We start from the raw sequence: 14490 nt of genomic DNA, 5'->3' as shown, positions 1-14490 counted from the left end.
ATGAAGAGATGTTAGGAATGTTAATATAATTTCGAAGCAGAGAGAAAATAAGTTTCATCAAGATAAAACCAGGTATAAACTATTTCAAAGACAATGAGGCATTGAAACCGCAAATAAAAATTTGCATTGGAGCCCTTGTCTCATTTATAATTTATTTATTTTATATGGCATAACACTATTGAAATCCTGAACGAAACTCTCTCCGGGAAAAGCTGTTAAAATTCAGTGATAAAACACGGTTTACACACTTGTTATTTGACACCTATTTCTTCCCCGTGATCCCACTATCCAAGGGACTTTTATGAAAATAAGCGCGAATCGACAGGACGGAACTGCAAATAGCACAAACCCCACGCCGCGAAGCGAAAGCTGCGAAACCCTCCCCAATGGATCCCAAGGCGGCGGCGAAGGCGAAGCGCTCGCACACGGTGCGCGCGCGGCGCGCCCACCAGACCCCCGCCGCCGCTGCCGCCCACAGGCAGAAGCGCGCGGAAGCCGCTGCCGGCGGCCCCCGCAGCCGTATCCTCCCCTCGAACTGGGACCGCTACGACGACGAAGCCGATGCCGCCGGCGGCGATGACTCCGCGGCCCCCTCGGAATGGACCGGCGAGGTGGCGCCGCGCAGCAAGGGCGCCGACTTCGGCTTCCTGCTTGAGCAGGCGCGAGCTCAGCCCCGCGAGGCGCCGGGCCTCGGCGCGCCGTGGCTCGCCTCCCAGGATTCGCCATTTGGTAAGCGAGCACTCACTGCGAGGTTACTCTACCTCCACTACTCACTGACAAAGCTCAATCACGTGATCGCTTCAACTAGGAACTGTGATCACTGACAAGCTCAATCAGGTGGGCACTAGCTAACCGAGAATTATTTTGTTATTGAGAAAATTCTATTGGTAGTACAATTTTTATCCCAGTACCCAAAAATTAACTTAGAAAATTTGCTCCTCGGTCTGAAAGCACAACTCCCTTCGAGGCTTTCGGAATTTAGCATCATGCTACAGAAGAACTAGAGACAAAATTGCCCCCTAATTGCCCTCTGTCTCTCACCATTGAGCCAAAAACCGAGCGATCGATTTTGGCCTGCTATGTGCTAGCTGCTCACGCTTGCGGCTAATTCACTGAGGCGCTCGCTACAATGCCCAATCTGCTCTTCGACCGAGGACTGTCTCAAGGGGCCACCCACACAGCCTTCACCATCTGGGGCTCCGGCAGCATCGACATGGCCAGTGCCCAGATACGAATCAAGGAGCAGTAGTGACGGGTGTAGCGAGTAGTTGACGTGGTAAGAACTGGAGGTAGAGCAAGGAGCTGATACTGCTGCCGATGCAATCAACATTGCTTTGTTGTTTTGTTTTTGAGTTATTATGTCCAGTTTGCCTTTCTTGTCCCCCACCAAATGTGATGCTCTTTCAGTTATTCTGTTGTCTCGATTTGAATGCTGCCCTGGCATCTCCTGTTCATCGCCCATGCAGATGAAGCAAGAGGTAAAGGGTCACTGGAAAGAGGAACAGGAGATTAGAGTTGATTTAAGGTCTTCTTTAGTTTTTTCGTGTTCAGGTGTAATGTGCTAAAGTGACGGAAGTGCTAAATTTCAAAAGTATCTGACGAAGTTGTGCTTCTAGGTGGAGGAGCAAGTTTTTTTGTGTTATTTTTGGACAAAAACTGTGCTCCCAATCGAATTTTCTCTTTGTTCTTAGTCATTAAACCTCACTTAAGGAGCCAGTTGAGAATACCAAACATCCTGAGGTGTCCTTGGCTAACTTTTGTGTTATAACTAGAAGTCTAGATCTTAAATTGAGCTTACATCTCATAAGCCGATAGGCATGTTCAACAGAGTTTCTGTTGTGGTCATTTTAGTTTTGACAGTTTTGAAAAATTGACATCTATAATCAGCTATTTTCATTATGAACATGTGGTGTGTCTTTTGTGAGATTATTGATGCTTTGTTAATTTTCTATTTTTTAGATTTTATGCAGGCTTCAACCTCTATGCTTGAAGCTAAAGGTGAAGAGATTTTGTCCTGGTGTGATGATGACAACTTTATATTAGAGGATGATTTAGCACCTGATTTTGAGGTAAAATATGGCGCTGTGGTATTACCTTTTTTGCTTGCCTTGTGCTGCCTATATCATGTGTACTGTTGTAATATTTGGCCTTGCTGAAATTATTGGTGCATAGGATTAAAATGTGCCCTGTTTGTTGTAGCTATGACTGAAACCTCTCGTTGGGTCTTCCATCGAGAGTCCTGTCAAGGTTTATGGAGTGAAATTTATTTGTATAACTAGATAATAGTAGCCCAAACAGATAGGGATGTGGAATCCAGGCTTTATTTGGATTTGTAGACCCTTATGTAGTTTTAGAGGCTGTTTGGATCCCTTCAACTTTTTTTTAAGTACTTGTCACATCAAATGTTTGAACACTAATTAGAAGTATTAAATATAGACTATTAATAAAACCCACTCCATACTCTGGACTATTTCGCGAGACGAATCTATTGAGCCTAATTAGTCCATGATTAGCGAATGTGATGCTACCGTAAACATTTGTTAATCGTGGATTAATTAGGCTTAAAAAATTATCTAATGAAATAGCCTTTATTTATGCAATTGGTTTTGTTATCAGTCTATATTTAATACTTTTAATTAACGTCTAAACATTCGATGTGACAAGGACTAAAAAAAAGTCTCTGCATCCAAATAAACCCTTAGTTATGTACCTTACAGTTTATATAAAAACTATTCAACCTTGTGAATTTTTGCAGCTTCATCATACATTTAGATATTCATGTGAGATTTTTTTTCCTTCAACTTTTAGGTGCCTTTCCTCTCCATGGATCTGCATGCATTGGCCACCCATCTTTCAAAGCTGAAGCTGTCTGAGAGGCTTTTCTTAGAAAAAGATCTCCTACCTGAGGATCTGGTATGTCTCTATATAGCATTTTTGTTTAGTTTTGCAAATTTTCCAAGTACTCAAATGTATATAATGATATAATCATGCACTACATTGTCTGCTACTCTACTTTTAGTAAACCACAACTGTAGTTTACTTTAATGAGAAATCTTATATATCCTTATTTTTAAAAAGTTCATAATTATGAACCAAGTGGTCCTTTGCACGTTGTTCAACTAGAGGGTTAACTTAATTCAAGCAAACATTTATTTTCCTGAAGTGTCTGGGTGGTCTATGGTGGCACCCGGTCTGTATACAATGAAAATGTGCAATGCTCCTCATCCTGATTTGCATATAATAAAACAAAGCCCTACAAGGACAATTTGGGCTTATACCCTAATGCTTGATCAGTAGTCATCTTCTCCTAGGCACTGCTCTTTTGACCTCCACTTTGGTACAAGTTATTCTTTGCTGTTAGCCATGCCCTGCCATGGCTGTATTGCCTGCAATTCTGCCCTTCAATGCAATCATTGTCACATTGACGTTTTCTGCTGCTATTATTGATATCCATCTGCCTTGTGTTATGATCATTTTTGTTCCCCCCAGTACTCTGTTTGGTGCCAAAACCGCAGTATGGCTTGATACCTACATTTCATATTGCATTGATGCACCTATTGCCAGTGCGACGACCATCATGCCAACTGTCTGCACTACAAACTCTTATTTCTGTCATTACCTGCAGCAACAGGCTTATTTCAGCTTCCAAACTTTCTGATTGGTGGAAGAATTATTTTTCTACTGGGGGCACATTAGCCATCTGCGTAGGATTGGACAGAGTAATGAATTTCATTGGGTATTCAAAACCAATTACACTATGTCTATTTGACCTATTGTACTGGGATGATTTAATACACATGCCCTTATTACTTAGCTCTCGCCCTTATCACTTAGCTCTGTGTATGGTTCATGCAATTGTCAAATTCATTGATTTATAAAGGTTCTGAACCTGTCAGTATTCATCTTAGTAAGTAAGCTATTTCTCCCTCCCTTGGATATTATTGTCTATTGACACTTCAATTGCAGGCTTTATATATGCCTACTTTCCAAATATTGACATTAAGATCATCTTCTTGCTATTTTTTTTCACTGGATATTCATGGTTTCGCCTGATTATTTATAGGTTGTTGCATCTGAGGTCAACCAAATACAGATTCAATGTGGCACAGATGTGGGTAGTGATGCTAAAGGCAGCTCAGTTCATCAGAAAGGTATAGGCATTCATGATTATGACAACATTCATTGTGATGATCAAATGAAAACAGACTGTCAGTTGAATTATTTTGAAGAAGATAAATCCACATCATCACCCAACACTAGTTCTCACTTTGTGCGTTCGGACACTGGAGAAGATAAGAGCAATAGTGAAGCGGCAAAGTTTGAAGTGGTTTCTGCAGAAGAAGAACTTGACATGCTTCTTAATACGCTTGGTGGAACTCGTCTTTCTGGCTCCAATTTAGATGAATCGTTTGGAAACAAATCAACACTGCAAGATGTGAAAGTCAACCAACCAGATAAGAAAGTTACACCTAGCACTTTATCCAAATCGTTGGTGACTGTTCCTTGTGATGATGCTCTAGATGACTTGCTTTCAGAGAGTTCCCTGACTGTCCAGAATGAAGGTTTTTCTGAAACAGACTCAACGTCTAAACCAACTACTAAGGACCACAATATCGAAATCAGATACGCTAACCAGATAGATATAACTACGTCTATTGATGATTTGGTGGACGACTTGCTCACAGACACTTCATTGTGCTTGAATGAACAGAAGCAAATTACATCTGCTCAGGGCAAAGACAAGATCTCAAGTGGTAGTATTGCTCCTAATTCCGGCCCCTCAAATGCATCTGATGATTTCGATTCATGGTTTGATTCTCTCTAGAAAGGATCTTCATGTTGAAGAAGTTTCAGTTGAATCATTTACCACAGTGCGGAGGCCCGTTGCACTTATATTGACTCAAAGATTTAGTTTATAGCTTTCAGGAAAGCTGTCTTTTGAAGCTCACATACCAATTTTGGAGGTTCACTGCAGAACAAGAGATGATACACCGGCAAGTGGAACATTCTAAAGGCCTGGTTCCCATCGCCCCATGGCTTCCACTTTTTACTGTCTGCACGTGTCAATTCAGGGCGAAGTCTTTGCTATGATGTCAGCCTTCTGTAGTCTGTACCATACTATGTTGGACTTTACTGAAACAAAACTAATTCTAACAGTTTGGTCTCCATTTTTATCGATGTTAAGTATCATATATATTACTTACCTATTCTCTCCACACTACAAATGTATTCAGCATCATGCTGATGTTTATCTTCCATGATATATATGCAATCCAAACCTTTATGGTCTTCTGCTCAACAGTCAACAGTGCTTCAGATGGATTCAAACCGTTCAACTGTAAATTTAACTCACTGTTTTTGCTTTTAAATACTTGCTATCTTCTTTTTAGTAGTAGCACTTGCTGTCTGATCCATATGATTTCATGTATAATGCTGCAGCCCTACCAATGATTTGTATGACCAAGGGATCAAACAGACTGTCATGCATGATCACGATGGAACATGATGTGCCAGCTATGTGTGGGAATAGGTAAATATGAGAGCTATCTTTTCCCTCGCTACTGAGAAACTTATTATCCACAAACCATAAGGAAAAACAAGTATAAGGTTTTTGTGGAAATTTGTTGCTATAGCTTTCATTTAATTTGGAAAAGGAAATACAATATGGATTTTTTTTGTTTGCCTTGATCATTTACTCAGTACTTTTTTTTTGGGTTTATCGCCACTTATTTGGCTCTCTCGTGTATATATATGGTGCAGCTGTGAGCATATCTTGACACCCTGTCCATGAAAAATCCAGATTTTATTATAACGATATACACAGAGATGGCTCTTCATCACTCCATGGGCTATGTGGCCTGCAGCCAAATTTGTCACTTTCATGGGCCATCTGCATGACAACATGACACTTGCCCATCCCATGACTTCAGCTGTGTGGTTTGGTAAGATACTTGAACTCAGCATTGTAGATCAATTCGTAGCATTCATTGGAAACAGTATGTACATATACTGCATTTAATTTTGATGATCCTGCTTCTGCCTTAGTATCCCGGCCCATCAGCTCAAATGAGTCTGCTGTCTGCCTACTTTCTGCCCTTTTTTTTTAAAAAAAAAAAGAGAGAAGATGGCAGGTTATGATACCATAGTAGTATCAGATTCTGTTTAACTTCATCTAGAAACAGAAGTTGCTAACTTTATTTTTATCACACTTTAAATCTTAAACACGTCTCTTCAATGTCACCTCGGATGTTTGGACACTTATTATAAATATTAAACATAAACTATTAATAAAACTCATCTATAATCTTGGACTAATTCGCTAGACGAATCTATTGAGCATAATTAATCCATAATTAGCCTATGTGATGCTACAGTAAACATGTGCTAATTATGAATTAATTAGGCTTAAAAATTTTGTCATGCGAATTAGCTCTCATTTATTTAATTAGTTTTATAAGTAGTTTATGTTTAATACTCCAATTTCATCCAATACGACAGGGACTAAAATTTTAGTTCCTGAATCCAAACACCACCTAAAAAGGACATGTTTTCTTTAAGTCTCATAACTTGTAAGCTTCAAAAAAAAAAGTTGTGGTAGGCCAAACTCCAATATTATGTGTTAACCGGAAAAGAGAGAGATCCCATGGAATTAGTTCAAAAGGAACAATCCACAATTGTACATAAGAAACAGGGCATCTAGATTCTGAACCGAAGTTTTTGACAAGGTTGAGCTTAGACCAGACCTTAGGTTAGATGTAGCCAAAGTCTTCCACTATATGATGTGCTGGAAACCATAAGGGAGAGTGATTTATGGAAGAATATGACGCATAATGATGAGCACATATGCAAAGCCATGGCGTCAAGTATTTGCCGTCCAACTACTAGCTAACTTGTCAAAACATGTTGATGTCACTGCCTGATCTCGCAGATCTTTTATCTCACGTCGCACCGTGGCCTTGCTCGTGCCACGTCGATGAGACTAAGTACATTGCCATCGTCACCATGCTTGTTTGTGTATTTTATTGTTAAGCTGAAACGCTCTTATCATCATCATGCCACTGATATGTCAGCACGTTTTATGGTTAGTTGCCTGCTGAAAACTGAGTTATGAGAGGCGTCATTTAGGGTTTTTTTTTATTACTCAGGTCGTTCCAATATAAATATATTCATAACATCGTAGATGTAAATTAGTCGTAAATTAGTCGTAAGAAAAATAATTTAAATATCTTTTACTAGGAGGTGATGGTATGAAGTGAGATGTACGTAGAGATAAAATAGATAGTGATTTGAATATGAGGTGATTGATGAGATAAATAGTTTTAAAAATGCACTTTTTATGATATTTAAATTTAGAAATGCATTTAGAATAGGACATAGGTAGTAGTATGCATGCTCTTGTCGGCTAGCTAGCCAGGTAAAATTCATAATGTCAATCATATTCAAGAGCTCCATTAGAAATATCTGTATACCGCCCACGATTTGAAGTAAGCTGAAACTGAAACCACACATGTACTATTTGTCGGGCTTAAGCATACTGCATATCCCAAAATACTATTATTTAAGTTATTTAGCAAATACTAAGATTAGGTTAAAACTTGTTTTCACCTTTTTTATTTGCTTGGATTCTTTATTTCAAGTATTTAATTGTCTCTGGAATCATTTGAACGAAGAGAATTATGGAAATCAACACGGGAGTATTTATATTATGACACCAAATTTTAATCCTAGGAATAATTAAATTTTGGAAGGATGGAGTCCTAGTATATATATGGTTGGTCTCAGACTTGCACTAGAGTGTTGAGCTCAAAAAAAAAAAATCTGAATCTTTCAAATTTAATTTACCGTCCTTTCGTTTCTTCCCCTATCTTTCTTGCGACGTGCCTCACGAGCTGTAAACACTGTCGTGAGCTCATCTGACAACCTCAATGGAAATTGTCATGACTGTGACGCTTTAGTTTGCTGCAATGAAATCGAAGGGCATTTCCTTGATCATAGCATGCCATTTTCTTTGAAGACTTTATGGGATGGTGAGAGAGGGATATGAAAAATATCTCGATTAGTCAAGTCTTCTTTTATTTGTACTTGATTACTGTTCTACGTAATCTGTCTTAGTGCTCTAGTACTAAAGAGTTGATAGGGAAACGCACTCAGCATCTTGTAGGCTGTAGTAGCATGCAGAAAGGAGGAATGATTAATAAAATTGGCAGATTCGCATTTTCTGTTATTCTTTCCACAGGATGGGTGAAAAAGGTGGCCATCCTTTGGCTTTTTGAGCGAAGAAACGAAACGGTATAATTATAAGAAAAATAATTATGAATAAAACTTTCATATACGTTTTATTAGCTATATAAAAACAAAAGCTGGATGATAAAAAATATTAAAATCAACTACAATTTAAAGTTGAAAATTTAAATTTTGGTTTATTAGTATAAACAGAAGTGGAAAGATTGGGCCGAAAAATTTAAAGTGAGCACACCATGATTTGCTTTTTTATTTTTATTTTTTGGCTGAATGATACTAGGTAGTTGGTTAGTACCATTCCAGCCAGTGCAATGTAAGGTACTTATGCAAACTATTTCATGATTTATTTATTTATTGAAACATTGCATAATTTATATGGTACGCATTTGACAGCAAGGAAGAAAAAGGACACATAAATAAATGCATTTCGTGTGGTTTTGTTCACTGACAACTCATGTGCTTCTTGTTAACATTTTTCCCACCGGCCTAACCGTGCGTGCATGGAGGTACAGTAAAGAATTATACCCAACCTATAATTCAATTTCGATTATATATTGCAGGTTGGTTGTGCCGTCAGTTTTGAAAGGCTTTTCTGCTCTCCTGACGTAGAATGCATTCATCCTATCCTATCTTTTTGCCATGGTTATAACCCACAATTTAATTTTTTAAACTTAAATTTAGAGTTATTTTAGAGTTTTTTCACCGAAGTTTATTCCTTCGTTATTGATTTTAGATCGCTAGAAGTATATATATAAAAGTTTTATTCACAAATTATTTCTCGTTCTTTTTTCATTGAAAAACCAATCAGCCCATTCTCTCTCAACCACATGGTGCAGGCATGCATGTAATACTTGCCTGCATCCGGCTTTATCCAAATTCATGCGAAATCGTAACGATGGATATGGATATATAGATATACACGACCTCTTCGGAGTACATAGATTTTACACACTTTTTTTAATAGAAAACGGTTTAATTTTTCTAAGGTTTCTTTAAAATCCTCCAGAAAAACGCCCTATATATTACGCAACTTCAGTTAACCTGAATTGTTATGTTTAGAACACAACTGTGTGAATATATAATTGATTAATTGTAGTGGCATCAAATGGTTAGGAGAAAAAAGAAAATAACAGCACAAGAAACAACGACCGGCCATGCCATGAGTTACACAAGTCCAATACACTCCCGTTCCTCCACGGCAGCGTTTGTTCGTGCGACAACGCATTCATCAAACGAAAGGGATTTTTGCTTCTTTTTCTTTTTCCTTTTTTTTTTTTGTAAGAGTATGCACAGGTGTACGCAGCATCAGATGCTCAACTGGCAAATCACCGCAAATCTCTCTTTCATTTCTCCCATTCATCTATTTACATGGTCGAAAATAGATATACTTGGTTACAAGATGATTTAAGTACAGTAGCGTTAAGTAGACACATCTCCTAATTTCCTTATTAATAAGTGAGCCTAAAAGAATTCAAGTTTCCTCCTATCTAATTACAACACCATTATTAATTCCATGAAAAAAAGAAGCTAAAAGCGATCAGGTGATTTGAACTTAACACCCAAAAAAAACAAGAAAATGATTGATCCTAGTCGGTTGGCTCAGAGCCAGAGTGCACCGGCGTCTTTCAGTATGGGCACGAGCTCGCCGGAGATGTGCACGGCCATGAGCCGGTCGAGCCCGCCGAGGAACCTCCCGCCGACGAACACCGCCGGCAGCGACACCTCGCCGTCGGCCACGACCCCGGCGAGCTCCGCCTCGCCGGCGACCTCGTGCACGGCCGGGTTGACCCCGAGCCCCTGCAGGAGGCGCTTCACCACGTGGCTGAGGCAGCACCCGCCCCTCCCCACCACCACCACCGGGCACTCCGCCACCGCCCTCCTCACCTCCTCCTCCCCTGTTCCTCCCCTCCCGCCGGCCGCCGCCGCCGCCTCCGCCGCCGTGGCCATTGCCGCCGGCCACGCCCGGCTCGCGCTGTACGGGATCGCCTGGTACATCTCCTCTCTCCTCTCCTCTCTGCGTGCCGCGACCTGCGCCGTCGTCGTGTGCTGGGGGCAGAAGCACGCCGAGCCATCCCGATATATATAGGGCGGTGACGTCAGCGGCAGGGGGCGATGGCGTCAGCGGGGGAGCCGTCAGTTTCGGTGGGGCCCACGCGCAAAGGGCGGAGGACGGCGACCCCCCCCCCCCCCCCCCCCCGCCCCCACCCCGGTGCCTGCCTTTTTCGCGCCAACCGCGCTCGCGGCGGAGTCGGCGTGACGTGGCGGGGCGTCAGCCTAAGCGGTGGGGCCCCGCCTCGTCGGTGGGCCCCGCGCACACCGAAGCCGTGACGTCCCCCGCGTGGCGCGAACAGCGCGCGCGCGTGATGGGTGACGCGTGTAGGGTCACCGGGTGGGGCCCATGATCCATGGACGGCCGCGATTAATCGCCACGAGGACGTCGTGGTAGATTTCAGATTTGAACGTCGTAATAAACACTGTGCCGACCTGACAGTGATCTGAGTCGGCTAAGCATACCCAGTAGTGTCCATTTTATTGAACTCGCTTCGTCCCAAAATTAAGCATTATAATAATTTAAACCGTGTACAACGGTATGTTTCATAATTCGTCTTATTTAAAAATTATAGAAATATTATTTATTTTGCTTCTGACTTATTTTATTATCAAAAGAATTTTAAATATGATTTATCATTTTTTATATTTATATTTTTTAAATAAGACGAATGATCAAACATTACAGAAAAAAAACAAACATCTTAAATTATAAAAGGAGGTAGGAACTGCTGACCACATTAATTGCTTTTTATCTAAAATTATTTCAATTTAATCTTCACATATTTTCCGCTCCTATTCATTACTTATTAATTGAAGTATACTGTTACACTTTTATTCTCGATCCATGCTAGATAAATTAAAAATAATTATGTTTTTTAACAGACAGTTAGCAAAGAACAGCTTAGTTAGCACGGCAACATTAGATTACGACGCTAATCAATCAATTGTTCATCGTCCTCACACGTACTGTATGTACACGCAGCTCCTGTTCCAACTTCCAAGCCGTGCAAGCACTGTTTGGTCTGTCACTTCAGCTGTTGCCATGGCCAAGTTGGGAAAATATTCCAATTAATCAACTCTGCATCTGCATCGTCAGCATGCCATGCCATGCCAGCACCGGTGTTAACAGCAGCAGCAGCAGCAGGTATGGGATCGGATGCGGACGTCGATCGATGATCCGCCCAAGGTTTTGATCCATCGATCGATCAACGGCGTCGGCAGATCGGTCGCACGACGTGATTTGATTGGACTTGGACATCTCCTCTTGCAGGTAGTACGTACTAGCTACTAGCAGCAGCTCATTCGATCCGAAAATGGTTTGATGCATGCATGATCCATTCTCTGTCATCCTATCAGCCGCTGGGTTTTCATTTTCTTTTGTTTCTTTTTGTTTATTGTTTTTCTTTTTGTACGCAGGTGGATTGATTACTTCATTGATCACGTACGTACGAATGGATTTGCCCGTCCTAATACAAGGGGTGTTCAGTTGAAAAAATAAAATTTTTGGGTGTCATATCAAATATGTGACCGGACGTCGGAATAAGTTTTTGGATACGAATAAAAAAACGAATTTCACAGCTCGCCTAGAAACCGTGAGACAAATCTTTTGAGCCTAATTAATCTGTCATTAGCGTATGTTGGTTACTGTAGAATTATGGTTAATCATAGACTAATTAGGCTCAAAAGATTCGTCTCACGATTTCTCGCATAACTGTGCAATTAGTTTTTCGTTTCATCTATGTTTAATGTTGTATTTAGGTGTTCAAAGATTCGATATGATATTTTATAGGAAAATTTTTGCGAACTAAACAGAGCCTAAATACCATGTACTTCTTCTTATGAGCGATTATAAATTATTACGGGTACCCACTTTTAAGCTTTTAATTAAACGGCATATTTCAGGTAAAAAATTTACATAAAATCACATCTCGTATTTAAAATTTTACCTCTGTTATAGTTAATCTAGTTATTTTTATATTTAATAAATATCTCTCACAAAATCAGATGATTTAAGAAGCCTGAATATCCCGGGAGAAGAAGAGCATGCACGCACGACGTGTACTCTGAAATGGCCTAGATGATCTGACGACGTACGCTGAAATGGTCCTGAGTGCCTTGTTTTTCGGGTGGCGACGGCAAAAGTTATACCCTGTTTAGTTCTAAAATTTTTTTCTTAAAAACATCACATCGAATATTTGAACACCAAAATGAAGCATTAAACATACATAAACATTAAAACTAATTACATAGTTATGAGGGAAATCATGAGACTGATCTTTTGAGCCTAATTAGAATGTGATTAGCCATAAATGCTACAGTAACCAACATGTACTAATAATGGATTAATTAGACTCAAAAGATTCGCCTCGCGGTTTCCAAGCGGAATCTGAAATTTGTTTTGTAATTAGACTACGTTTAATACTTTAAATATGTGTTCAAAAACTTAATGTGATGTTTTTTAAAAAAATTTACAAACTAAACAACCCCTTATACTAGAATTAATACAGATCACGGATGACGTAAACAGTTGGCTTCTGCTGCCTGAATTGAACCATTAATCCTCTGTGTTCAGATAAGGCGGGCGGCGTCTTCATCTCGATCGAGAGCATCAGCTTGCGAAACTAAGGATATTTTAGTCGCCACACGTACTCCACGCCGGCTGCCTGCTAGGATCATTATCGAAGAATCAACACGATGGTATATTATATTAGTGTATATTACCGAATTATATTACTTTCTGTCAATTACCACGGTCGATTCTGTGATATATACACTTACCAGAATGGTTAGGTAATTGTGTGGCAAATATGCATGCGTGCACCTGAGCATTAACTAACTCTCCAGAAAGCGCCAAGAGGCTGACGCTAATCCAGCTCTGATCTGATTCACCTTTTTTCCTTCCGACCCAAATCATTTGCTTGTGTGTTGTAATTAAGTTGTGTGTTTGTTCAGTTGCTTGCTTCAAAACCACTGAAACGTACTGGCTGGTTAGCTAACAATGGGCCAATTAGGTCCTTTTTATTCAGTTTAGAATTATTATAATCTGACTTATTAGAAGTAAGCTGAAACAAACAGACAGATTATTGTAACAGATTATTATAATCTAGAGTCCAGATTATTATAATCTGATAAGCTCGTCCAAATATGCATTTTTCAGATTATTGGATAGCTTTAGACCTACTACCCTACTATACTTTAAAATAATTATTCATATTTATGATTCGTTTTTACTTTAGCTTATAATAATCCAGCTTACATAAATCTAACTTAATAATCCAAATTATAATAATCCATAACGGAAACAAACATGCCCTTAATAATTCACAAGATGGATACGGCGGCATCGGCATGATCCATGTAGTTGCGTCACCCATCATATGACATGCAGGCACGACGGCTACGCGCGGCAACCGCGCACGTCACGTCGTCGATTCGATCGGCGGAACGGAAACGACCACGGATACACATGCGGCGTACTTACCACTGTGCGTGATAAAACAGAGACAAATGGGATATCTCTCGACAAATATATCCATATCTATAAAGTTCTAAATAGCGTGATGGCGTTCGTCTTCCCTTCGCCTTCCTCACCGTGCAGGACGCATCTGATGAGATAACAACAGGATCTAGTGCTTTGCAATATGATGGGTGTGTCCCGTGTATATCACAATTCACTCATCGTACATATTTAAAACTCAGCAGAATTTAAGAAGTGATCAAATCTTATTCTAAATTATTATTAGTTTTATAAAAAGAGTAATAATTAATTTGACAGAGAATGGAGTTTAAGGAGAGCAGTGTAATATATAGCAGTTAATTATACGGTTATCTTTTGGCTTATTAAAAAATAGAAAACAATCTAGAGTTAAGATTTTAAATTTTAGCTTATAAAAATAAAACGAATCAAATTGAGAAAGTTGAAAATCTCGCCTTCCCCACGTCGTCGTGGATGATCTGGGGATGTCGTCGGCAGATCGCGCGCCGCGCGCCGCAGCTGCTGCGTGCCAACTACCATCCTCTTCGTGAGCCACGTTGGACAACCGCTCGACCACGCAGGCATGGCGATCAGCACGGCACGGGAGTCGTGTACTGCGCACAAACACACGTACACGTCAAGACTGTCGCGTCAACGGTGCGGCCGCGGCAGAACGTGTACGATTCGAGAACAACAGCTTCTCCTATCCCATGCCGCGGCAA

At 40.3% G+C, this 14490-nt stretch overlaps 2 protein-coding genes across 2 annotated transcripts; one reads left to right on the top strand and one right to left on the bottom strand.

Moving 5' to 3' along the window:
• The first annotated feature begins 341 nt into the window (after nt 1–341).
• LOC102721553 lies at nt 342–5352 on the top strand. Its single transcript, XM_006654725.3, has 4 exons — nt 342–729; nt 1960–2069; nt 2809–2913; nt 4064–5352. The coding sequence occupies exons 1-4, from the start codon at nt 387–389 to the stop codon at nt 4823–4825; spliced, it is 1320 nt and encodes a 439-aa protein (XP_006654788.3). The 5' UTR covers nt 342–386; the 3' UTR covers nt 4826–5352.
• A 4199-nt stretch (nt 5353–9551) lies between these two features.
• On the bottom strand, nt 9552–10280 carry LOC121054503 (monothiol glutaredoxin-S9-like). Its single transcript, XM_040524436.1, has one exon. It carries the CDS (start codon nt 10234–10236, stop codon nt 9841–9843), a length of 396 nt encoding a protein of 131 aa, XP_040380370.1. The 5' UTR covers nt 10237–10280; the 3' UTR covers nt 9552–9840.
• Between the last annotated feature and the right edge of the window lie 4210 nt (nt 10281–14490).

The sequence above is a fragment of the Oryza brachyantha genome, chromosome 5 (genome assembly GCF_000231095.2).
Source record: "Oryza brachyantha chromosome 5, ObraRS2, whole genome shotgun sequence".
NCBI classification, from domain to species: domain Eukaryota; kingdom Viridiplantae; phylum Streptophyta; class Magnoliopsida; order Poales; family Poaceae; genus Oryza; species Oryza brachyantha.
This window is presented reverse-complemented; position numbering and strand designations above follow the sequence as displayed.

Excerpts from the sequence above, each read along its gene's own strand:
- LOC121054503 (XM_040524436.1), bottom strand. The coding sequence starts at position 10,236 with ATGTACCAGGCGATCCCGTACAGCGCGAGCCGGGCGTGGCCGGCGGCA.
- LOC102721553 (XM_006654725.3), top strand. The coding sequence starts at position 387 with ATGGATCCCAAGGCGGCGGCGAAGGCGAAGCGCTCGCACACGGTGCGC. Across the intron at positions 2,070-2,808 it reads ATTTAGCACCTGATTTTGAG|GTGCCTTTCCTCTCCATGGA; the intron begins GTAAAATATGGC and ends TTCAACTTTTAG. Across the intron at positions 2,914-4,063 it reads ATCTCCTACCTGAGGATCTG|GTTGTTGCATCTGAGGTCAA; the intron begins GTATGTCTCTAT and ends GATTATTTATAG.